The sequence below is a fragment of the Prenolepis imparis genome, unplaced genomic scaffold, assembly GCF_030444845.1.
Source record: "Prenolepis imparis isolate NDT839.2.m4 unplaced genomic scaffold, iyPreImpa1.0 SCAF_9, whole genome shotgun sequence".
NCBI lineage: Eukaryota > Metazoa > Arthropoda > Insecta > Hymenoptera > Formicidae > Prenolepis > Prenolepis imparis.
In genome coordinates this window covers 14,750,233-14,776,344 of record NW_028141167.1, presented here as the reverse complement: position 1 = coordinate 14,776,344, position 26,112 = coordinate 14,750,233, and the positions used below count along the sequence as shown (strand labels likewise).

The 26,112-nt window shown below is 32.2% G+C and overlaps 6 protein-coding genes across 6 annotated transcripts; 4 read left to right on the top strand and 2 right to left on the bottom strand.

The window, feature by feature from the left end:
- The first annotated feature begins 1,413 nt into the window (after positions 1 to 1,413).
- LOC145940824 (uncharacterized) lies at positions 1,414 to 8,775 on the top strand. Its single transcript, XM_083046420.1, has 6 exons — positions 1,414 to 1,527; positions 3,270 to 3,358; positions 4,559 to 4,741; positions 5,246 to 5,335; positions 6,654 to 6,822; positions 7,072 to 8,775. Exons 2-6 carry the CDS (start codon positions 3,283 to 3,285, stop codon positions 8,129 to 8,131), a joined length of 1,578 nt encoding a protein of 525 aa, XP_082902546.1. The 5' UTR covers positions 1,414 to 1,527; positions 3,270 to 3,282; the 3' UTR covers positions 8,132 to 8,775.
- Positions 8,776 to 9,412: 637 nt separating this feature from the next.
- On the top strand, positions 9,413 to 10,610 carry LOC145940909 (uncharacterized). The gene is made up of 3 exons (XM_083046555.1): positions 9,413 to 9,518; positions 9,672 to 9,953; positions 10,235 to 10,610. The coding sequence occupies exons 1-3, from the start codon at positions 9,446 to 9,448 to the stop codon at positions 10,600 to 10,602; spliced, it is 723 nt and encodes a 240-aa protein (XP_082902681.1). The 5' UTR covers positions 9,413 to 9,445; the 3' UTR covers positions 10,603 to 10,610.
- A 470-nt stretch (positions 10,611 to 11,080) lies between these two features.
- Positions 11,081 to 12,576, top strand: LOC145940724 (uncharacterized). Its single transcript, XM_083046191.1, has 3 exons — positions 11,081 to 11,540; positions 12,018 to 12,166; positions 12,347 to 12,576. Exons 1-3 carry the CDS (start codon positions 11,159 to 11,161, stop codon positions 12,548 to 12,550), a joined length of 735 nt encoding a protein of 244 aa, XP_082902317.1. The 5' UTR covers positions 11,081 to 11,158; the 3' UTR covers positions 12,551 to 12,576.
- Positions 12,577 to 13,489: 913 nt separating this feature from the next.
- LOC145941051 (uncharacterized) lies at positions 13,490 to 16,592 on the top strand. Its single transcript, XM_083046840.1, has 5 exons — positions 13,490 to 13,565; positions 13,897 to 14,031; positions 15,194 to 15,280; positions 15,448 to 15,538; positions 16,292 to 16,592. Exons 1-5 carry the CDS (start codon positions 13,490 to 13,492, stop codon positions 16,590 to 16,592), a joined length of 690 nt encoding a protein of 229 aa, XP_082902966.1.
- Positions 16,593 to 17,628: 1,036 nt separating this feature from the next.
- LOC145940779 (putative U3 small nucleolar RNA-associated protein 11) lies at positions 17,629 to 19,698 on the bottom strand. Its single transcript, XM_083046310.1, has 2 exons — positions 19,496 to 19,698; positions 17,629 to 18,674 (listed from the first exon to the last, which is right to left on the bottom strand). The coding sequence occupies exon 2, from the start codon at positions 18,658 to 18,660 to the stop codon at positions 17,899 to 17,901; it is 762 nt and encodes a 253-aa protein (XP_082902436.1). The 5' UTR covers positions 18,661 to 18,674; positions 19,496 to 19,698; the 3' UTR covers positions 17,629 to 17,898.
- A 1,824-nt stretch (positions 19,699 to 21,522) lies between these two features.
- LOC145940840 (uncharacterized) lies at positions 21,523 to 25,967 on the bottom strand. Its single transcript, XM_083046455.1, has 4 exons — positions 25,888 to 25,967; positions 25,558 to 25,819; positions 22,896 to 24,167; positions 21,523 to 22,303 (listed from the first exon to the last, which is right to left on the bottom strand). The coding sequence occupies exons 1-4, from the start codon at positions 25,900 to 25,902 to the stop codon at positions 21,906 to 21,908; spliced, it is 1,947 nt and encodes a 648-aa protein (XP_082902581.1). The 5' UTR covers positions 25,903 to 25,967; the 3' UTR covers positions 21,523 to 21,905.
- Between the last annotated feature and the right edge of the window lie 145 nt (positions 25,968 to 26,112).

The following is a 26,112-nucleotide window of genomic DNA, read 5'->3' as shown; positions in this document are numbered from 1 at the left end:
GCTATGACAGCTCAATGCTATACGAATATAACGTACAATGCGAATCGAGACAGCCAATCAGCATCGCGAAAAAAAGGCAACATTTCGAAGCTTTCGAGAATTGACTTAACATGCCTTTTTTAGAAAGGGAATCTTCTATTTTATACTATTTTTATTTGTTAAACATTCTTTTATAATAAAAAGAATGTAGTATGTTCGTTAAAGATACGATATAAAAAGAAAAAAAAAACTAAAAAAGAATGATTTATCAATGAGTTATGGCTTCTTTACTTTTGCTAAGCTATAAAATTATTCTAATAAATTCTCAGCTTTATAACAAATCTTCAAAAAAATTAAATAGTTAACAATAATTCCACATAATCTGCCTGTATGAGAATATAAATGTCAAAGCAATCGGCACGTACGATGTACGATGCGAATAAAGAATGGATGTCACTTGCTGATTGTCGATGCATCGCAAGTTATCGGGGCGATATAGAAAATTAGGTTAAGTTTCTCGTTCTACAAGCTGCACAAATAATGAATAAAATAATTAAAGTCTATAACACATATAATAAGATCCAACACCGAGAATCGCGGCATATATCCAGGTAGCAAGCGTACGTCATTAGATGTCAAAATGACGTCATTTTAACGTTTAATGACGTCAGTTTGCTTGGATGTAACAATAAAATACTTAATAATTAATATTTTTGACAGTAATTTTTTAAAAAACAAGCCGCGAAAAATACTTAAAACCTAAAAAACCTAACTTGAAAAATCTAATCTAAAATTCTAACCTTATAAGATCGAGAGATATAATTAATAATGAATCTTTTCTGGATTTTCGTCGTAGAACAGAATCTTAAAAAAAATTTTAATAAATGTTTTTTCACACATTTATCTTTCCGGAACATTCCGTGAGATATCCCATGTATTATTTATTATTTTTATCGCAACAATCTATATTAAACGAGTTTATTTAAATAAGTGTACCGCAAAAGGTTGTCGTGACTTGTCGCTTTTTCTGCCGGAATCCGGACGCGATTAACGGCGGAAGTCTCACTGGTGTGACGCGTGACTCCCTTCCCCCTCCCTTCCTCCCTCTCCCACCACCCGCGATTCTTTCGGATATTTTCGTAGGAAGTTGAATCATTCGGGAACATCTTCATTCATCCGTAAGCATCGTGGAATCTTTGAGGTACCGGTTTGTAGAGAGATGGAAAGGCGCTTTCATCGTTGGAACGATGTCTCTTATCGCCCGAAAAATCGGAAGCGAACGACGATTGGTGCGAGAGTCCGTGGTCTCTCTGATTTACCTAGAGCAGCGCATTAGAATGTTTAATAATCCTAAGGCAGCGGCCTGCGAGCAGGCCAGGTGGTGGTCGACCTGACCGACTTTTAAAGAGACCTTGGGGGGAGTTGGGCGGCATCTTCAGTTGGACATTGGCCTTCGTAAGACGAAGAGTCAGGGAAAAAGAGCCGCAGGGTGCACGGGAGAGCACGAGCACGCCGCCTCCTTGGATTTCTTCTCGACGATCTCGACAGGTGGGTAGAGAGTCACGTATATATACAAAATCTGTTCGTTCGAGGGTTAAAAAACTGAAAAAAAAGAAAACGAAGTCGCGACATAAAACCTCGTCTAGTAGACCCGGAAACTCTGAGCACTCTATTCAAATACGGCAAATACTTTTGATCTTTTTTAACTTGTTAGTAGAGTCAAGGTGTTATCCTCGAGTCACTAGGATAGAGTTCATATGTGTGAAACGGAATTGATGCTTATATATTTTTCTGGAAAGGTCTCTTTCACTTATTATACAAAATTGACAATAATTTTGCTTCACCTCAAGGAGAGCAGAAAAAGTCAAAATGATATCAATTTGACATCATATTAACCAAATTTGGATATATAAATTATGTCCAAATTTGATCAATATGACGTCAAATTTACATTATTTTGACTTTTTTGTTCTCCTTGGGAGATTTCAAGCATCATCAGGCAATAAATTTAAGAAAATAATACATCAGAAGAAAAATCTACTATGTTCGTTGTACTAATAAAATCTGACAAGAGTGCAGAATTGATACCCGAAGTTCTAGTAATAATTCCATGGATTGCACTAGCACTTTTCTTCATTTTCTGGACAAGATTTCGAGTGGAATCGATCGATCGACTTTACGAAGCGTAGCCCCGATCCCATATCTTCAGTCTTCTTGGCCACATATGTAACGCGTTCTATAACGGTGACACGAATGTGTCTCTCCCGCGCGTGTTAAGGCTCACGTTTCCTCGATAGAGTAGCACCGAAGTTCGCCATCGAGTCTCGAGTAGCGCCTCTCTGACGTATGTATATGCGTCTTTGACCGTGACCGGGATTTAGGTCAACCGGTCGCGGACGTACGAGAGGAACTCGCGTTCGAGGCCGGAAGAAAACTTTTTTTTTCCTTCTAAAATAATTTATCTAATTATTTGAAAAAAAGAAAATAAAAATCTTAATATATAAGAGCAGAAAGGTTCGAAATTATTCGGTCTATCTCGACGATTGACGAGCGGAACGAGTGTCTCTATTGTTCGCCGACGATAACTATGGGATAATTATCGGAAGATGAGAGAAAAGAGAGAAAAAGAAAGAAAGAGAAAAGAAATACGCGTTCAATGAACTTTTTTAATGCGTGCTTTGCGTGACAAGTTAAACACGCGCTACAAAATTGAGGAGTGATGATCTCAAAAGTCGCTCAGTCGATGAAACAAGTTTTCGCGGAAAATTTGAGTATAAAACATGTGTATTCGAGTTAGATTTTTTACAAACATTATATTTTTTAAAAAAGATTTAAATAGATAAATTTTTGAAATTTTTGTTAACCGATTAAGTGGCTTTTTTAAGAGAGAGATTTTATTTTCTGGTTATATCACATCCATATGTTTTATTAAATATTTGTAAAAATTTTTTATTAATTATTTATAACTTGTAAATTGTAATTTTTATTATTAAACAGTTTTGATTCTTAAAAAGTTACATTAAACTCCACGATGAGGTAAATCACATGTGTTGGCAAATTAGTCGCAAAATGACATTTATGGCGATGATTCAGAACTGACTTGTACTGGTTTCTGATGTCTGCGCCAGCACGCGCGTATAATTCTTGTATTTTTCACGATTTCTATCATTCGTGTTTTCTTTTTTATCGGAATCAATCAAAAGATTGGAACGTGCCGTCACATACGAAACGGTCGCTTTTCACGGTGTGATATGAACGATCGCGTTGCATGTTTTTGCCATTGTTTCCAGAACGGGCGACAGGATGCGACTGTCGACGATTTTCGAGCTGTTGCTGATCCTCTTGCTGGTGGCATTTGCGGCTTATGGTCGAGTAATCGGTAAGGAGAATTTAAATGTAATAAGATTTTTATTTGAATAATTTAAAAAAAGAATGAATTTAAAAAGAGAATAAACGATACAAAGATATGGAGAGTAAAAAAAAAATAAACAATAAAAAACATAATTAAAACAAAAAACACAATTAAAAATAATATAAAAATATTAACACTAGTTTACAAAAAATATTTTATTTTTCATTATTTTAAATCAGACAAGGTGTTTCTTATAGATTTTTGGATGCTGAAAACAATGCCGCAAACCAATTTTCACCAGTACGTCAAGTTTCCGAAATAATTGAGATTTAATATGCAAAAAATGCCTTTTTTGCGATATTTGAGATTTTTTGTGAAAAAGATTAACGTTATCTGGAAATTCTGATAAGATGTCATGAATATACATATTGTTCATCCTATAAAATGCATTTTTTCAATATCTTACTTTTTAGTCATGTTAGGAAGAATTTAAGTACAGAGTTTTGCTGAGACAGCAAATATTTCGCCTATGATGATGAAGTCATATAATTATTTTCATAATTTGCAGTTTAGGGCTATCGATACACATACACAGTATAACTCATCGTGATAATAGATTTCACTAAATGTATATTTATATATAAAGTGTCTCATTTTAATTGCCCACCTTGAATTTTTCAAAACAAATGCATTTTCGAAAAAATGTTCCAGACAAAAGTTGTATGATCTAAAGGGGGACAAATAATGGTAAAATCAATTTCGGAAGGAATAATTTTTTTCCAAAAAAACCATTTTTCTTCAGGAGCACCTCCATATGAGAAGTAGTTCCCAGCTTTAATCTTTCATAATATGGCTAAAAAATAAGATATTGAAATAAAAGAAATGCATTTTATAGAAGATGAACAATACATTTATGATATTTGATCAAACTTTACAAATAACGTTAACCTTTTTACAGAAAAATCTGAAATATCGAAAAAGGCCATTTTTTACACATTAAACCTCAATTATTTTGGAAATCTGACGTGCTAGTGAAATTTGGTTTGCGGTATCATTTTCAGCACTCAAAAATCTATAAGAAACACTTTGTCTGGTTTAAAATAATTTTTCGTTGTAAACTAGCGTTATATTTGACATTGAAAAAAAAAAACAATTTTCTAATGTCAGTATTATGAGGAAAGAAATTGCAAAAATTTTTCTTTTGTAAAATTATTATAATATCCTTAGATCGTGATGAAATGACACATCGGGTGGCTCGCGCCGCCAATAACACGAAGAACAGCGACATGGATCTGTCGATGTCGTTGAAACAGGCGACCGATAGCGTGAACCGATACTGCACTTGCAACGAGAATATCTGCAATTGCTGCCGGGACTTTCACATACCGCTTGTGCAGCTGAAAGGACCAGGTAATTATCGCGCAACACAATACAGTAATATATTGTATTGCGTGAAAAATAAGTGTGTAGCGGAAACGTGAACCTGAATGCTCGAGTTTGTTGTTATTCATCGTATTGCATTATTAGGTATATGTATATGTATATATAGGATGTATATATATAGAATGTTTATGAAATACTTGGACAAACTTCTAGGGCACATTTCTAAAATCAAAATAAAGAAAAAAATTACGTATACTCATAATAAAAACTAAGTGGTTGGAAAATTATAGTAAAACAAATTTTATGTTAACGTTATTATTAAATAATCAAGTAAGCACTTAATTCATAAGAATTTAAGACCGTTATTTTGATTTTGATATGAGGAAATACACCCTAGAAGTTTATCCAAGTATTTCGTCAACACCTTGTATATCTTATGGTAAAATAGTTCTTTTTAGATTCCTCTTTTATAATAAAATATATATTATGTTATATAATCTTTTTCATGGTAAGAGAATTTAAAATTTGTAGGTTGTGCTTCGCTGCAATATCTAAAAGATGACAATTTGGCAGTCCAGTTGAGTTTTGGCGACAACATATTAACCAGCACGATCGTTAACGGTACGTTCAGTAACGGTAATGATTAACAGTTCTCTCCCCACCATTTTTTCCGATTATTTCGTTAAAATCAATATTTTAAGAATCATTTATTATAGATTAGATTTAAATGGATGATAATCTAAAATTTCTTTTTACGTAATATTATTAATATTAAGAAAATTATTTTATATAAAATGTTAAACAATTATAGCAAATGCAGTAAAATAATATATAGCAAAGTGTTGAGAATAATTTTATCATAATTTTATTTATCGTAAATTTATTAATAACCACAAATTATAAAAAAAACTCGGTTAGTTGTAATCCACATTTTTCTATATTGTCTAAAAATTTAATATGACGTGTCTATTAAAAAAAATTGTGTTAGTCTGATTGTGAAGTGAAAGTATTTATGTGAACGATTTCGATGTCTTTTTTTCTATTTCGATCAACGATCTTAATTTACTTAAACGAGATAATAAGTTAAATATCGAAAATCAAAAAAAACAAAAAGGCTCGTATAATGCAACGCAATAAATAATAATAATGGAATATAGTGAAAGGCCAACTAACGAGCAAATAAATAGATATAATATAAAATAATAAATTCATTTAATCATGCTCTTAAAATTAATAACATGTAAATTCTTAACTTGTAGACGTTTCGACTTACTTAGTCTTCCTCAGTACAAATTCTAACTTAAACAAACGCTTAAATAATATAATAATTAAAGTATATCAAACGACCATGACGAGCGAAATATCATCAATATTTTAACATCGGTGTATTTTCTGAGAGGCACAGCAAGAATAACATTTCCCATCTTATCATTATGGAACGCTTTTGTTAGTAATGAGAGATTTTAAACCCATTCTTCGTTTGAAGGCGAGGATTTGTCCAAATTTTGTCAGTTTGAATGTATTTGTCAATCAATATAAATGCGAGTTCCATAGTAACAGACCGGTTTTGTATCTTTGTATTAAAAATGCGTCCTGATAATAAAATTCTGTTTTTAGCTTCTTGTCTATAGCGTGTCTCTAACTTGACTGTCAGCATGATTAAATGAATTTATTATTTTATATTATATCTATTTATTTGCTCGTTAGTTGGCCTTTCACTATATTCCATTATTATTATTTATTAAATATCGAAACATTTAGGTCATATATTAAGGATACTTTTGATAGCACATTTTCAAATTAAAAATGTTTTATTTTATTTTTGAGATATTATGTAGATTATATAGATACACATATTTCTCTCAATAATTTCTTTAAATAATGAAAATTAATTCGAGATATATATATGTGCATCGAGAAAATATTATATGAATTTCAGGGAAGAATCCGAAGCCTGTATGTGTTCCTTTACCGGGTGGTTTCACCAAATTCTGCGGTAGGATTTATTCCATCCAACGCGACGCGAAGAATCACTTCAAAGCTTGCCTCGGTTTGGAATTGCAGTCAACTACCGAACTGGAAGCTAGTCTTCGCGTCAGTTGCTTCAGGTATTTAACGATTAAAATGTCATAGATTTGGATTTTTATTTTATTTTAATTTTAAATTTAATTTTAAATTTTAATGTGTATTATATATATATATATATATATATATATATATATTTATTTTTACATAAAAAATATAATACGAGAGAGAGGGAGGGAGGGAGAAGAGAATTCACGCTCAAGAAAAATAAAAATTTAATATGCAAACTATATTCATAAAAACATTATTATAAATATGTATCGTAATTTTAGGTTTGGTCCAGAAGGTTTGAAGCTTCGACCAGCCGAGCCACTTCCGGTTGTCGAGGCGGAATCTGTCGAGGAGGACGATGATGACGATTTCTTCGGCTTTGGCTCCGACGACGACGACGACGACGATGACGATGACGAAGAAAAGCCTTCCTTCAATTCTGTCCAGGATGCTTCGGGGGTGAATGAGGCGCAAGAGTCAGATGACGACGATGACGATGACGACATCTTGGGTTTTAGCGCTCTGCTAGATATCTTCACCGGCGACGATGATACTGCCACGAAGAGACCCAAAGTTACCACTGCGGCGCCGTTGCTGGAATTTACTATACCGATTTTATCGCGACCCACGACCCCGACATTGCTCGAAGAGCAAGAACTGCCCAACATTGAATCAGAAAATAACGAAGAGGAACACGAAGACGGTACTCAGGAACCCGGTAAAGTGGTAGATGAGGAAAGTACGGGATCGACTGAGAGTAACACCGAAGATAATACCGATGAAAATCAGGATCAGGTCACGGAGGCCTCTAACAAAGTCACGTATCTCGCGAAGCCTAACAAGGCGACTACTAACAAAGTGAAGAAGGGAGTCGTTGGAGACAAGAAACCCAGCGTGACGTCTACTAGTATCAATGCCATTCATGATCCTGAGAAACCAGCGAAGAAACCTATCAAGGACGATGAAAACGATGATGACGATGATATTTTGGATGATGATGATGATGAGGATGTCGACGACGATGATGACGAAGCATTTGACGAGGATGACGAAGACGAGGATGAAGATAAATTGGACGATGAGAAGCACGAAGAGTACGACGTTGATGATGACGAAGATGATGAGAAGGCTGAGGATCTCGCCGAATTGGACGATGACGATGACGAGGAGGAAGACGCCATGTTGACTGCTCTTATGGATACTGGCAAAAATAAGAAGAACAAAAGGAACGCGACAAATATCGATAATGAGGATTATGGCTCTGAATTGGACTTTCTGGCCAGAAAGCATTCTAATAGAACTGGTCAAAGCAAACTCGCAAGGCTTCCAAAAGTTGTATAGAGCCCCAGTCAGTAGGATAATTGGAAATCGGAGAAAGCTCGTCCTTCTTATCTGATGTGAATTCGCCGTTCCGACAAAACTTGAAGCGTTTTGTCAGATCAGCGGAGTGTTCGTCAAAATTTTGGTGAATTAATATAATTGTGATGGCGTCAGACGTCCATTTTTTAACGATAAAATTATAAAAGTCTCTACGTTTCTCCAAGTTTTATACCAAAATAATGCAAAAAAATAGAACAACACAATAATATTTTAATTATTATTTTTTAATATTATAAAAGATCGTCATTTTGTAATATAAATTAATTTTATCGTTGAAAAATAAGAACGGTTTACTTCGTTGTCACAATTATCTCTTTAGCATAGTTAATTTTGTATTTATTAAATTATATGAGGAGACTGATGCAAGATTCAACAGAGCGAAGATGGAAGAGCTTTTTTGAAAGAAAGCTCAAATAGGATTATGTAAGATTCTTTAGAATTTTAGAATACAAACTGTTGAGAAAATTTTAATACGAAAATCTGAAAAAGTTTATACATAAGGAAGAGACATGAGTTGTTTGTGACTTCAGCCATAATAATTTACTCGATTAGTTTAAGTTTGTTATTTATTTAGAGCAAAGAAATATTTATGATTTATGTATGTATTTAAATTATTTATTGAAATTGTAATTAAACAAATTAAATAAAAATATAACTTATTACGTTTATTCACGCGTCTCCTATTAATTCTTTTGTGTGTGTGTGTTTTCATATTAAGCTTTTATCATATAACTAAACTTAAATTATTATTAAGGAATTATTAAATGGAGTATTAATTTAAAATAATTTGAGTCATTAACGTAACATCTATATCTTTTCATACTAATAAGTAGAAATAATTTTAATATGGACAAGACATAATATATAAATTAATTAATCATTGCAATATTATTTCTAATTCTCATAATAAACTCGTTTTTGGGACATATCATAATAATAAACTCCTGAATCTGTGGCGTCTAATTCTTATTTTTATATAGCGATATTCAGATTCAATTAAGCATCTAATCATCTTATTTCAGTTTTTGTGAAATAAAATTATATGGAGAGGAGGGTTGTTTTCTTCGTCAATTGAAATAAAATATTTATGGGGATTGTTTTCTTCGTCGATTATTTACGTCGCAACGATTTGCAAGTATACCGATCTTACCTAGGGAAAGTTGATGCATAATTAAAGAACTTGGCGCCTCTGAGCTTCTTGGTCCAACGTGTCCAATTCCAGTCTGCTCTTGGCATCGAAGCGTGAAGGTTGTACGTGAAGATTGTCATCCAATAATGTTAGTCAAATGGGTTTGCGTGTCCCTCCTGATCCTAGTAGTTCGGGACATCACTGCGAACCACCATATCGGTGAGAAGAATGAAGCAATTCTTAATAGGATAATCTTGAGATTCAACATGAAAAATTGTTACTACTGAAATTATAAATTTACAAATTAGACAAATTTACAAATTATATTAAAACAAAATGCGCATCTAACGAAGAACATCAATTTTCTTTCAGATGTATCCAAATATGACATGGTGTACTACGATCCGAACACACGATTGGGATTAAAAGGCGAATTGGAAGATGGTCGCGACCCTTTACCTGGAGTTGCTTTCCATGGCGTGAAATGCAATTGCGAGAATGTCACGTGCGGTTGTTGTACTGGCATCAATATAACCGCCTTTAATTTTGATCGTCATGCCTGTACCAATTTTACCTATATTCCTGAAGATTTCGCCATCAAACTCAAATTTATAATAAACGAGAAAGTACTTCTTAGCACGGGTGCTATATCTGGTGAGTGATTAAATTCATTTTCACATAAAATAAATGCCATTAGAGTCCCACTTCAATTTTTTTTATTTCCTAAAGTTTAAGAAACGTCTCTTTCCATCTCATGGAGAGACGGGAGGGGGAAAATAAAAAGTAGATTAATCTTACATAAGATTTTCACGAAATTTGTGATGAGTGGACTCTCAAATGATTACATTTAAGTGTATTTGTTTTAAATTAATTATTTTTATATTTAAGTATATATTACAATTTTTGTGCATTTGTATATATTATTGTTTCTCTAGCTAAAAATCCGCCACCACTGTGCATGCCTTTCTATCTTCCCTTCATATCCTTCTGCGTGCGCTTCTTCGACGTCTACACGTCCGGAAAGAATTTGCACGCGTGTATTGATTTCGAGACCCTTGTGGTGAGTTGGCCGATCCTGATCTTGCATTTCGATTGCGTAAAGATCGGCGCGGACGGGGTCTCTTGGATGAAGCCCGAAGATACCAGCGTTGAGTTTCAAGCGGCGAAACCGGCGGAAATAGCAGGACCGGAAGTATATGACGAGGTGAACTTTGAATCGGATCCCACCGAGCTACCACCAAGCAATCAGACTTCGAGTTTGACGCCCGAACAGGAAGACAACATCGGTCAATTGAAGCTGTGATACTTGTATAGTTGCATAATTACATATTACATGTTGTTATTATTATAATTATTATAATATATTTATGATAAATAAATTTATATTTATTACAATTAATACGTTATTGTTAATATACATATAAATACTAACTATTATTTATCTTTATATAGATATGTAATCTGTCGTTTTAATGATAGACATGTCTTCGAAAACTTTGCCATCATAATAACAATGGACATAATCATTTTAATTTCAAATTAATAATTTTGTTTGTGATTTTGAATAATATTCTACATCCTTCATCTTCGTTATATTTAACATTAATCGAAGATATTTGCAATATTTTCTTGACAATATTTTCTAAGAATCTCATTGCATCGCCATAACGAGTTCTAGCTGATGACACCAAATGCGGATGAACGACCAAACCTAAATTTCACCGTAAACGAGGTCAGTGAGCGAGCCTTCGTTAACCGGCCAGTCAAGTTTCAATCGTCCGGGAAAGAGCACATCTCGAACAGATGTCATCTTGCCTCGATTAAACATCAAGAGGCAAGATCAAGGACGAATAAGCAGAATGAAGCGGGCCGCTCGCTGGCTACTGTTGATCGTCGCCCTAACTTCTCGGGGGGTTATTCATGGGAACTCTACGACGGAGGGAAAAATCGTCGACGGTGAGATCGAGAAATTTTCGGGAACACGAGAGGATATGCAGCAGTTGAAGATGATGCTGCTGAGACAGGCTTCGAATTCGTCAGAATCGGGAAATGGAACGGTCACTGCAACCAGACAAGGACCTTGCGAGTGTCGCGATGGCATTTGTGGATGTTGTTCGCGGATCTTGTATGACAGGTGGAAACAGAAGGCCTGCGTCAACATCACGTACGATCCCGACGAGTTTAGCTTCACCGCACACATCTCGATGAACGATAGAGTCCTTTATACGAGGACTGTCTCTGGTGAGTAGTACAAGAACACAGAATGATAGGTCTAGAAATGTACAAAATGTGTGTCTAAAGTCTAAACCCATTTGTAATAGAAACCCATTTTTCCTTTATAAGATTTCATAATTAGGACCAATAATGCCAGAATAAAAATGTGATACCAGTGGCCTCATTGCATTGTACATATATATTATTGATATCTCGATTAATTTTTAGTTTGCAAGAACAATGCATTTGAAATAGAAAATAGGTAATGAAAACTATTTAAATGGAAATGTGAAAAAATATATTTGAAATGCAAAATATAAAATAGACATTTTGTATTTCCATTTTAAGTGCAATTATTTCAAATAATGCATATCTTTCGTTATAGGTTCTTATAGATTTAATTGATTAACAAAATTTACGTAGATACAATAAAAGAAAAAGAAAGGTGATTTTTATGCGGATATTATTTTTTCTAACTCTCATTTTTTGTTATAATATCTTCAGGAAAGAATCCTAGGCCGATATGCGTTCCTTTTCCAAGGATACCGTTTATGAGAGCGTGTGTCAGATTTTATAATATATACTTCCAAGGTAGAAATATTCATCTGTGTGTCAACATGGAGGGAAAATTCGAGGATACGACAGTGTTTAAGGTCAGATTCAAAGATTTATTATTGTAAAAAATGTTATTGAATATTTACACGCATTGATCATTTACGAATATTAACGCATGAATTGTACAATTTTATATGAAAAATATGATATACCAAATATGATAAATATTTGATTACATGTGAAATAATATGTCTAATATACACTTATTTGTTGATTAGGTGAGTTTAGACTGCCTTAGATTCGGTACAAACGGAGTAGCTCTTTTAAAACCAGAAGACGGAGGCGGTTTGGGTCAAATAGAAGTTTTTCCGGATGACAATAATGATGATGAAGACGATTACGATGATGAAAACGAGGATAATGACGAAGATGATGAAAATGATGATGATGATGATGATGACGACGACGATGATATATTCTAAGAATGCTTTTGGTAAAAATGGATAATGTTAATATTATAATTTATGTGCTGTGTATACATATTTATTGTTATTAATGTAATAAATAGTATTATTATATACAAAGAACTATTTATTTGATGTTCTATATTATAAAATAGGAAGATTCTTTTTTCTTGTGTTAACGTACTTATTATATTTTTATCTACATAAATATTGCGTAATGTTTTTCTTCTTTTAAATAATTTTTTAAATATTGCAGAATATGTGAAATTGTGATTATATCTGTGTGTGTACAATTATAAAATAATATTTTAGAAAAATATATAAATTTGAATTTCAGAAAAAATATGAACTTGATGATTACTTATTGTTAGAGTTTAATATTTTTTCAGATTTTGTATTCTAAACAAGTGACAATCTATGATTCTGTTTAACAAAGAGAGCATGTTGCTTAATGTTGATTTTAAATTGGATTAAGGAATAAAAACATTTCACACACAATTTTAATTTATATTCTAAATTCAATGTATATAATTTTTAAGAAAAAAAAATATTTAAATATATAAAAACATTTTTCTTTAAACTCTTGTAATTATTTATTAAACAATTTATTGATTAATGATCATATTTTAAGATATATTTTAAACAATAACTGTACACATTACGGTTTAGTTTGAGTTATGAGGAACGGATGCTGGATGCATGAATGTAATAATAAATTTTACGCCCGTATATATAATTCAGAGTGGACACAAATGTTCCGGATATTTTCTAAAGGTTCATAATATAATAGCGTGATTGCATCCTGTACAATGCTGAGCAGAACGCATAAAAGTAGAAAGTGTTTAGTGCGAAACGAAACGTTGCACACACAACTCAATAATAAGCTAATATAATTTTACGAGAGAAGAGAACATATATATTTGCTTAGACTATATATCATAAACGTAATATGTAAATATGAATTCGTGCAGCATTAGTGCTCTTGTTTTGATATGGTTGTGTTTTATTCGTGAAGCTATTGCTGTCCATACAAGTCAGTGCTAATGATTATTTCATATTAAATTTTTATATAATCGTATATTTTTATATAATTATATTATATATAATTATCAAAACAGCAGATTTTTAAATATTTTAATAATTAAAAAAAATTTTTTTCTAATTATTTATCAATATTAGTATATTGTACTTGAGTAGAAATAAAGATTTTTTAACTATTAATATATGAATATAAGTTAAAATTAAAAATATAAATTTAAGAAAGTTTAAAGGCGTTTATACGTCTTTTAAATGTTTTGGATTTATTTTATTATGTGAGTTCTAAATTTAAGTAAAAAACGCTAATGGATGAAACATTTTATCAGGCATTGCTGCATCTAGAGGACTTTTGATTTATAGGACGATATCGATTACTCAACAATCTTGCAAGTGCTCGATGTCCTTCTCCTGTTCTTGTTGTCAAAGTGTGACAATCCTGTATAGTAAAGCGAAAAAAGACTGTAAGTTTTTAAAAAATTCAAATTGATACATTACTCAATAAAAAATGTGGAACCTCTCTTTATTTCTCGTCGAGGATGTTGTAATTTGGCACAAAATTATTATGTAAAGTAATTTTTAAAATAATGTTTTAAAAGACAAACATCTTTATTCTCATGCTTTTTTAAAAAATTTTGAAAAATATAATTTACTTACACAAAACTGCACTTGGATATAATAAATAAAATGTTTTATTCTTTAAAAATGTCAAATTTGAAAGATACAGAAAGATACAGAGTCTTTTTCACTGTAATTGTAAGAAAATTAGAATTATTTTTCTTGTACATATAATGTATTTAAAAAAATTTTTCTTATATAATTATAGTGATTCTGTGAAAAGAAATTTCTTAATTTATTACATTTTTATTGCACATTTTTAAGGAGAAACAGAACATTCTATCTTTTTCATTAATCGGGTAAAGTTTTATAGAGTTTAAGGCTCCTGCATACTCACTGCAGCCATCTTGAATTGATGACGTCAGAAGCGAGAAAATATACCATGAAAATTCTTGCGACTTACGCTAAAATAAAAATCTTTTTCAATAAAATAGGGTTTGTAACCGATAGAACCGACTTGTAAAATATACCGAAAACTCTCCTTTTGTTTGGGTAAGCAATAAATAACATTGTATATGTCGAATTGAATTGAGCCTAATCAAGGACGAAAACCAGCTGTTTGACAGGTATCGAAATGAAATAAATATTTGCTTTTGCATATTAAATTATAACAAAATGAGAGTTTTCGGTATATTTTAACACTATAACAATTACTTTAAAAATAGAAACACTGCACTAAAATGATAAATGACGCTGTAAGTCGCAAGAATAATTTATGTCATTTTCACGCTTAATAGTTTATAGTTTTGCCAAATGTGATGCTGTCGTACAAATTTTACGGACTTGGTAATCGAGTATGCAGGAGCCTTAAAACAAATAACATTTCTAAATTTTTTTGAAAGAGCGTAGATTTTGCTTTTTAAATATTATTGTTAAAATTAAAATTCTGCAATTTAATTTTTGGTGAGAAGAAAAGTGTTCTTTATTATTATTATTTTTTATTTATAAGCAGTGTGCATATTTAAGAATAATGAATTAAAAATTGAATTATTGCTTTCTATGTTGCAGTATGCGTGAATTTCACGTATCAAAGAAATGGATTGAACGTAGATGTCTCGTTGAGTTCGGATACCATCAGCACCAGAACAATCACGAGTGAGTGCTTTCGATTAATATTTATCGCTGTGCAATATTGGCGGTGAATATAACGTACAATTTTCTTTATTAAAAAAGCGATAGAATTTTCCTAATGTAGAAATTGAAAGAGAGAAACACACAATTGTTACAAGCGCGGTTTTATTTTGCAAATTTATTTTATACAGACTTCAGAGCGTTGCAGTTTTGCGTGAACGTTCCCGGTTGCCTGTTTTCGACCGCATGTATCAACATTTTAGAGTTGAAGCAATTCTCTACGTAGGTGTCCAAATATTACAACAATTTTTATCAAAGTAGTTTCATACAGGTTATCCTATTTTAATTAATATAATCGAATATTGCTGAAACTATGGCTGTATGACATAAATATGTAACTGCTAGTTTCAATTTACATATGTTTTCTTAAAATAAGTATTATATGTGCTTTTTTTACACCAATTTATTTCCTCTCATTATTTTGTGCATAAAAATATTGAGATAAAATAATTGAAAAATAAATATTTTACGAGATATTTTATAGTTTATGTAAAATTATATCTCACATTGAAGTACAAAATATCTCCATAAACTATTTAGTTTTTGTTTTGTTTTGCCATTCTACACTTATAACTTTTTAGGCCAAATATTGTGAGAAATTAATTTATATAAAAAAATAAGGTTGTTTATTTAAAAAATTAAATTAATCTTTAAGTGATTGTGAAAGATGACCTTACTTAAAATTCAAGCTTATCAACTCTTTTCTCTCTCGAAACCTTTTAACTTTTGTATGAAATATTTTCTTGTTACAGAGCCATAGTTTCAGCAATATTCGATTATATTAATTAAAATGAGATAGTCATCTGCAATGTATATTGGAATTTGTCATATTAATAAAAAAAACCCAAAATTTTCTGAATAAAATTCTTATTAGTTTAATTTATAATTCTTAAAATTTTTATTATTTTATCAACGTATCTTGCCTCTGGTTAGACATTCATTTCCAACTTACAATTTTTTGATTTTTCCCTGTAGATCCATTACGGCTTGCCTTCGCCTGGACATTTATGCCACGAAACAACTTTGGCAGATCAATTATAACTGTATAAGTGTATCAATGGAGCTGCCGATAATGCCGATCAATAATACGACAAGAATGGCAGATGAGGAAATGTCCATGGCAGGAAATGAACAGCCGTCGATGACAGAGTCAACGACAGCAGGAGAAATGATGATGACTATGCAAACGTCGGCAACAAATGGAATGGCAGAACAATTGAGAGGCATAAGTAATATGAACATGTCGGAACTTATTTTGGATGAAACATTCGATTAATACAAAAAAATTTAAAAAAAAGATCAATAGAAATCTATCAATGAAGGTAATTATCTCGCAAATCGCAATTAACAAGAAAAATTTGCAAATTTAACTATACATCAATAAATGTGGTATCAACACAGTTGTACAACTTAAAACCAATTAATCGTCTCGAACGCAAGATAATCACTATCAAAAATTGCACTTTTTCGGATATTCTATACACAAAGCGTACGAAATCTCATATTTTGAATCTTAATTAAAACGAACAAGAAAGTAATGAAAAACAGACAAATAGTAAAAAGATACATTAGGAATATATTAGTAAAAAAAAAAACCGAAATTAGTGACCGTTTCGTTTTAGAAATATATTTATAATTTTAGTTCTAAATTTTACCTTCAAAATTTTAGTTTGCGATATTTAGATTTTAATTTTATGACTCCGTATCTGCGTTAATATTTATGAATTTAAGAGATTAATATTCAATTGTACACTGAAGATGATCTAAAATAGATCGAAACGTTAGTTTAATTTTATAATAAAATTGTTATTTCAGCACTAACTTCTTGCTGCGGCTCTTTGCCTATTATTATTATTAATTTTATTTATATCATATCTATGATACGTATATTAACATATGTAATCAAAGATAGCTATTGATATAATAAATACTCACAAGGTGTTTCTGAAATTATATCAGAGATTTTAAGGGCGTATTTTAGGGGTCAAAGTAAGAAAAAAAATTCCTATAAACATGGGTCCAAAAATGCTTTCCCTCTAAGTTATAGCTCCTTAAAGTTGGGGGAAAAAATCGAAAAATGTATTACAACTCTAGGAGATTTTTTCACAAATCGTTGAAATTTTACACAGCGTAATAATTAATAGTGACTTTTATTTTTCTATGGTTTTGACAATTTGATCCCATTTTGTGGGAGATATGGGGGTTGCTAATTTTCATTTTTGGACCCATGTTTATAGGAACTTTCTTTATTTTGACCTCTAGAATACGCCCTTAAAATCTTCTTACATAATTTTAGAAACACTCTGTATAAATTATATAACAAATAAATCTTTTTTATCATCATTATAGAGAATACTCATTGTATGTATAAAATTTATAAAAAAATACGGTTTATTGCCAATCATCAATTATTATCAATCATAAGTAGTGTATTAAGAAATCGAGAGCAAAGAAATAACGAAAGCTGCATGTCTATATAAATTGCTAAGTACAGACTTTCATTAAATGCTTATAATTAATCAATATTAATATGAAATTATGTTATACTTTATTACAAATAAGCTCTCTGCGATATAAACAGGTCATCGTTTCCTCTCATACTTCCACTTATAAATAGGAGCGGCGTTCTTCGAACCAGGTTTCACTAATTTTGGCTTTTGGCTTTTCTTATCCTTCAACGCCTTGCGCATTTCTAACTTTTGTTCCACGATTGTCAATTCGCGTTCTCTGTGTATCCTCTTCTCGAGTTCTTTGTAAGCCATGTGTTTCTTCTGCTCGATTCTAGAAATAGTTTTGTCATCCACTTCTGGAAGCTTCATATTTTTGATCGCGCTCAATCTTGGTCGATTGGTACGTCTGGACAGAAGCGCCGGATGTGTATCCAGTCTCTTGGCAAGATCGAAATTTTTCATTTCCGTAGCGTCATCCACGAAGAAGATGTGTTGATTTTGCGTTTCATTGACCGCATCGAGCATGTGCAACTGGCTCTGCAGCTTGTCTATCTTCTTTGCTTCAATATTCCTCTTATACTCAATATATCTAATGTCCTGTGTCTCCATCAACTTTATCTGTTCGGGTGTGTGCTTGTCTTTCTTATCCTTCTCTCTATGAGCACCATTCACTAATTGAGAGTTAATCATGTGAAAATGAAATTCATCTGGATTTTTGTTCAGAGCGCGTTTCCGCAGAAGTTTGATCGTCGCCCGCTTCTCCTGGAAATCCCTGGCTCTGGCGATCCAATCCTTTTTCTTCTCCAGCAGCCCAAGATGCTTGCGAGCTTCTGGCTGATGACGTTCCCGATGAATTTTCTGACCCGCCTTCGCCGCTTTTTTCCACGACGACATTTTTACGGTGTAATCTGGAAAAGTGTGTTTGTATTAATATTTAAAAATTCATAATATATACACTTTATGACACAAAACTATAAGATATGATATTTAATAAAACATTATGTAAAACATACTGCTGAGAAAAATTCTATTTTTATTTTTAATGTCATTGTTTACTTTAAGTTATATGTAATTTTAAGAAATATTAAATACTGTATTTCTAAAAACTCTCTTTGTATATTGTTGTGTCAGTTGCGACAAAATTATAAGTAGATTATAGTTGTTGTTATTTGACAAAATAAGACATTAATAAAGAAATATTTGTAGCAAGTTTTTTTCTGTTAATTTTCACATATTGTGATAATTATTATTATTGTAAATTATTAATTTAAGTAAGATGTTCTATAGAAAGAAAATAAGTTACAGCGAGATTAAAATTATCAATAACTTAGAGTAAAAATTTTTTGATTTTGAAAATCTTAAAAATAATTTGAAGAAATTGTTGTGCCACATTCAAAATTATTTAATAATTTAAGAAACATTATGACAAAAAATGTTTTGGTGTATGTCCAAAAATAACATCTTGTATAAAACGTGTCATTCTAAGAATTATTATTGAAATATATAAACATTCGAAAGACAAATGTTCATCACAAAATAAAAAATAACTTTAAAAAATAAACTTCTAAGTTAAGAATGTAACAATTTTATATTTCTTAAAATTAAAAGTGTCTTGTAGTTTTATCGCAGAGAACATATGTTTAGTTGAATAATACAAATAAATAATTAAAGATAGCAAATTAAATATCGATAAAAGAGTTCTGCTTTTATTGTAACAATTATAACTTACTTTTTAATATTCACTGAAGAAATCACTAATGTTTTTTTTATCGATTAATATTAGACGTGATCACTATATAACTTCACATTAACAACTGTATCGAACTATAATTCAATTGATACATAAGCTGAGCAGCGATAATAATTTTTTTTTAGGTTAGGATGGACTGGATGGTCAGCGTGTTCTGTTCCTTCTTCCTTCTGTTCCATGTTCCATGTTCCATTCAGTTGGCCATAAACTATATTTCAATTTCCAAAGTCTTCTCTCTTCTCTCTGACCATACGATGATAATATTCTATCCAGTGCTAGTGCTGCCACTATAGTTTCGATATACACTGTCAGTACTGAAAATATACAGGGGTGTCCCAGAATGATGGGGACTAAATTCGTGTGCAGATTCCTGGGATCATTTGGAGACGATTTTTCCTCAGCAAAAATGTCGAGACACCAATAATTTTCGAGTTATAAGCGATTGAAAATAAAGGGTTTTTCGCAAACTAAGCCTTGTGGAAATAAAATAATAATAAATTCACATTCTTCAGTTAATTTCAGATAGAGTTTACTTTAATAGAATTTTAATTTAAGGCTTACAATTAGTTACAAAGATACATGATGGCAAAAATTGGAAACATGCAAAAAATAATGACCTCCCTCGACATTTTCGCTGAGGAAAAATCGTCTCCAAATGATCCCAGGAATCTGCACACGAATTTAGTCCCCATCATTCTGGGACACCCTGTATAATATCAATGACATGTATATATATAGACTAAGCATTCCCATACTTTTGGAATGCTTGGTCTATTAGTCTATTTATTACGTCATTGTATAATATACGTAAACTATATAGATTTTCAGTACTGGCAGTGTTGAGTGTATCGAAACATGCCCTATGTTGCGCATGAATGATCAGCTGATCAATTTAAATGGATGTATTTTAATTAATAAAAAGACAAAAAAAAATATATATATGTATATATGTGAGAATAGAAATTTTCTTTTACACGATTATGTAGGTTTAAGAAAATTAATCTCTATCAAGATTAAGAGAATTTGTAAAAATTTAAAGCTGTTGGATAACTTCATAAAATTTGTCATATATACAGGGTGTCCGGTGGTTCGCGTTTCACCTGTCGTGGGCAGATTCCTGGGATCATTTGGAGACGATTTTTCCTCAGCGAAAATGTCGAGGAAGGTCATCATTTTTTGCATGTTTCCAATTTTTGTCATCATGTATCTTTGTAATTAAGCCTTAAATTAAAATTCTATTAAAGTAAACTCTATCTGAAATTAACTGAAGAATGTGATTTTGTTAATATTTTATTTCCACAAGGCTTAGTTTGTGAAAAACTCTTTATTTTCAATCGCTTATAACTCGAAAATTATTGGTGCCTCGACATTTTCGCTGAGGAAAAATCGTCTCCAAATGATCCCAGGAATCCGGCCACGACAGGTGAAACACGAACCACCAGACACCCTGTATATATATGTATTAATAACAGCCAAGGTGATGTGATAGTTTATTATTTTTCACCCTTGAAAAAAAAAGAATATTAATTGTTTTATATCTAAATATGTGTTGATAGTATATATACATAATGTAACAGAGGGTATCCCAAAATCATTATCGGATCGAGGAAGTATTAATAATTTCCAAGTTATAAACAATTGAAAAAGAAAATCTTTTTGTAAATTAAACTTTGTGAAATTACAAGATTAACAAAATCACATTCTTTAGTTTTAATTTCAGGTGAAGTTTATTTTAATAGAATTTTAATTTAAGATTTAGTTTTACAAAAATATTATTATAATATATATGAGGTAAAATTAGCCAGAGAATCTGTTATTAAAAAGATGACATTCAATAGTTTTGGAACATCTTGTATATTAATTCATGCTTTTATTATCTTTATATTAATGATATTAAATAATATAAATCAATATTGCCGAAAAAATATGGAGAGAATGAAACCTGATGTTATAATGTGACAACGTTTTATTTTATATTTATGAAAGAGATATATTATAAATAAAAAAAAACAATTTTAATATGTCGTTTTCTTCAAATAATTATAATCGCAAGATATAATCCAAAAATTAAATTAATTTATTTTTAATGTATTTTGTGTCAAACACTATCTTTCAATCATTTTTAAACGTTTTTAATATAAAATGTGTAATATCATATATACTTGTAACACGTCATCGCGACTTTTAAATAAAAATTTCCTTTCGATTACTTTATAACACACACAAATTATTATAACAAAAAATAAATTAACTCAAAAAATTATTTAAACAATTCTTGGACGAATTTTCACAAAATACATTCTGACTGAGATATTTCTCTTAATTCGTCTAATATATTCGTAAGCACACATATAATGATATCTTAATCCTTTATTTAAAAAAAAAGAGATTACTCGGTTTGCGTAGACTGATGTGCTCGCGCAGGAAGCGGAAGAACCGTATCGCCTACCGTCAGAGATCCTTGACTGAAAACCTGCACTGCACTGGACGATGTTGTCGCGTGGTTGTTTCGCGTTCGGTTTCGCATTCGGCTGATCGGCTGACGTCCTTTGATCATGGTATACCATCCTTTTTGACGTTTTGCCAGGGGGCTTTGGACGTCCAAATTGGTGATCGAATCTACTCGCGAGGATACCTTGGTATTTTCGCGGGCTCGTTTGCTAGGACGAAGCTGAATGCTGGACGAGGCAACGCTGACGGACGATTCCTGCGATGTCGATGTTGATTCCTCGCCGATTTCTCGTTGTTGGATTACTTCGGTTGTCTTGCTTGTTGAAATTCCCAAGCCTGAAAATTGGAATTCGAGAAAAAAGTTTTCAACCATTCAAGCTTTCTAAAAGAATTGTGTGCAAACGAGACTTTCTTTCTTTTATATACAAGGTGTGTCTCAGACTTACCGTATATAACCTGTTAATGGCAGATTTCTGGGATTATTTGGAAATTATTTTTCCTAAGTGAAAATGTCGAGGCACGCCGAGAGAATTTTCTCTTAGAATTTACTCTGAAAATCATGGTAATCGTGGGACAATATATGGTATGGAAAAAATTTTATGAGAATTTCTCTGATTAATATTTATCACAATAAAAATAATAATATCTATCACAATAAAATATAAAACACATGTTTGATTAATTTTACTAAACTGCATAGCTTATTGTTAGTTATAAAGATACATGATGATGGCAAAAATTGAGAACATGCAAAAAATGATGGCTTCTCTCGACATTTTCGCTGAGGAAAAATCGTCTCCAAATGATCCCAGGAATCTGCCCACGACAGGTTATACACGGTAGGTTTGGAATACCCTATATGTATATTCTAAAAGAAATTTCTCTCGAATATATGTCAATTCATGTAATAATTCGAACTTTTACTGACCGGAGAAACTTTTTATGGCGTACTTCATAGCTTGCGCGACGACCGTAAAGAATCCGTTGTTACTTATATTGTTTCTAACGTTCCGCATAGATAATGAAGAAGATGGCACGATCTGTTGACTATCCGTTGTCGCATCCTTTGCGGAATAGCTCTCGACACTCGAGATGCTCATCTCCATCCTCGTAATAGATTTGTTGCGCAGATTAACAGCATCGGTGGATTCAACCAAAGACGGCTGATTCGTCGATGCAAGTTCCTGTAGCTTCTTCAGACCCGAATCAATTAGGGGCATCAGATCTCTGCTTAATCCTCCCGAATTGCTTTCCATCAACATGGTTATCAATACCCTGTTGGTATCTTGTACACGACACGTAGCCAATGATGAGTTTCTATCGTTTATTTCAGGATTTCGATTCTCCTTCTCGGTGTTCTTTGTCTCCTTTTGCACGATTTGCGAATCAATTGAAAAATTCTGTAGAGATTTTACGAAGGAATACTTTTTAAGGGACTCCATCTGACTATCTTTTGTATTCTTTATGTCTTCCATAATCTTCATCGTGTCTTTTACATCATTCTTTACTTTTACGTCATTTGTATCTTCTGTATTCTTCATGTTTGGCGTACTCAAGATTTCACGAGCATCGTGAAACTTCTCCTCCGATGTATTCAACATGATCTTTACGCAAGACTTATTCATCGAGCCTTTGCATTCCGGCATGGTTTCACGCTGATCAGAGAACCTCACTTTCTTCACAACATCCGGCGTCTGGTCCGATGACTCCTCGCAGATGACGTCCGACGTCGGCAATTCCAGGATGCAGTCCTCAGGTTTCGTCAAATCCATATCCACTGCCTCATCCGCAGTTATCTTCTCGGTCTCATCTCGCTCTTCCATGATATTTAGCTTTCTGCCGGAATTACTTTTGGAGAGTTGCTCGTCCTTGCTGGTGGTTCTGAAAGGCGTCGCGTCGTCCTCGTTCGAGATGTGAGAGAAGCTGAAGAACTCGGTGACACTGTAAAAATCGCTCTGCGATTTTTGGACGTTGATCGACGTTGGCGAATTTGTCTGGGGCGTCTTCAGGCTGAAATGCGGCACACAGGGTGTCTCGAAGGTGGCTTTCTGGCCGACGAGCATCGGCGTGCTGGTCTTCCGGTAGATCTCGGGCGGCGTGTACACCCCGTTATTGCAGTCGGTCATAAAACATTGCTTCAACTTCTGCTCGAGGCCTATAGGCGACGTCAGCGAATATTGAGACCACCACTTGCACTTGCCTAAAGTTTACTCGGGAAAAAAGAAATTTATATGTAAATAAATATATAAATATATACAGGGTGTCCGGTAATAGTCGCATCAACGGTCGTGTGCAGATTCCTGGGATCATTTGGAGACGATTTTTCCTCAGCAAAAATGTCGAGACACCAATAATTTTCGAGTTATAAGCGATTGAAAATAAAGGGTTTTTCGCAAACTAAGCCTTGTGGAAATAAAATAATAATAAATTCACATTCTTCAGTTAATTTTAGGTAGAGTTTACTTTAATAGAATTTTAATTTAAGACTTAGTTACAAAGATACATGATGGCAAAAATTGAAAACATGCAAAAAATAATGACCTCCCTCGACATTTTCGCTGAGGAAAAATCGTCTCCAAATGATCCCAGGAATCTGCACACGACGGTTGATGCGACTATTACCGGACACCCTGTATATATATATATAAATAATCGTATATAAATAATTATATATAAATAATCATATATAAATTTCAATATATTTTATATATAATTATATATAGAGTTGTTTCTAAATAAGTGCGAAAATATACACCTATATCCCTCCCTGAGGAGTGACACTTCTTCAAAGGGGGAGGTAAAAATTAGGTTTTTATTTTTTTTTAAAAACTATTAATTTTACGAAAAAAATAAAAGAAATAAAAAGGTTTTTAAAGGAATCAAGCTTTCTAATGCACATTTTTAAATGCTCACATTCCCGTGTCGGTTAAAAGTTCTAATAAAAAATTTAATACGGATTGTTAGTTTCATCCCCTTATAATGATACGGAAAGATAAAATAAGATATTAATAATTATCCCTATTACTAGTGGAAAATATCCACCAAATTTCCTTTTCTAACTTGTACAAAAAATTTGAGAAAAAAATTAAAAACCTAATTTTTACCTCCCCCTTTGGAGGAATGTAAATTCTCAGAGAGGGATATAGGAGTATGTTTATATAAAAAACACCCCTTAAATTTCGACAAAAATCATTTCCTAATGTTTTTACTTATTTAGAATATTACACACTCTGTATATAGATGATTTTTTCTCTTCTTCAAATTTTACTTTTTCTAAAAAAAAAAAATAAAAAAAAATTATTTTTTAAATTATTTTTCAGTTATTCTTATTTTTTCCTGTATAAATAGAGATTATACAAGAAAAAGAAAATAACATCTACATACGAGAGATTTAACGCGAATTTAAGCAAAAATTGATAAATGAAAAATTGATGAAAAATAAAAAATACTCGCGTCTACTTGTTAGAACAAAACTTTAATGTTAGAACTTTCAGTTTCACTACTTTTGACAGATGATTATTTGCCGATTATTTTCACAGGTTTTGAGATTAGATTTTTTAATCCTGTTACAAGCACGTTTTGTGAATTACCGAAGGATTTGAAATCTTCCTTGGATTCGTATAAATCACCGCATAGCTGGCAACGTAACGGCAAATGTTTATCCGCTATGTGATTCAATAGTTCCTCGTCCCTCAGATTCAGTTTCTCGAACTCGCCATATCGTATTGGCAATAACTCAGAAGCGCATAGGCAACAGTCGACATTCAGGCCGGGATGTATTCTGTTTACGTGGTGATCGCGACATTTTGCACAGCAGAATGTTTCCTTGCAGAACCGGCAAACCCTGTCCGTCTGTCAAAGAGAGAAAGAAATTTTCGGAAACCGCGATATACGTGTGGAACGTTTCCAATAAATAATACCTTGTTCTTCCACATATCCAGACACGATCACCTATCACCGTGACCATCCGGTGTTTACTATTTCATGTGACCAGTTTGTCAATGATATCGCTCGTGCGATCATAACAATGTAAACGAATAAATATACACGTGTAAAGTATGTTATATTATATAGGTGTACATGAGAAAATAAGTTTACACTTATAAATAATCTATATATAATTTATTAATTTTATAATTTTCACT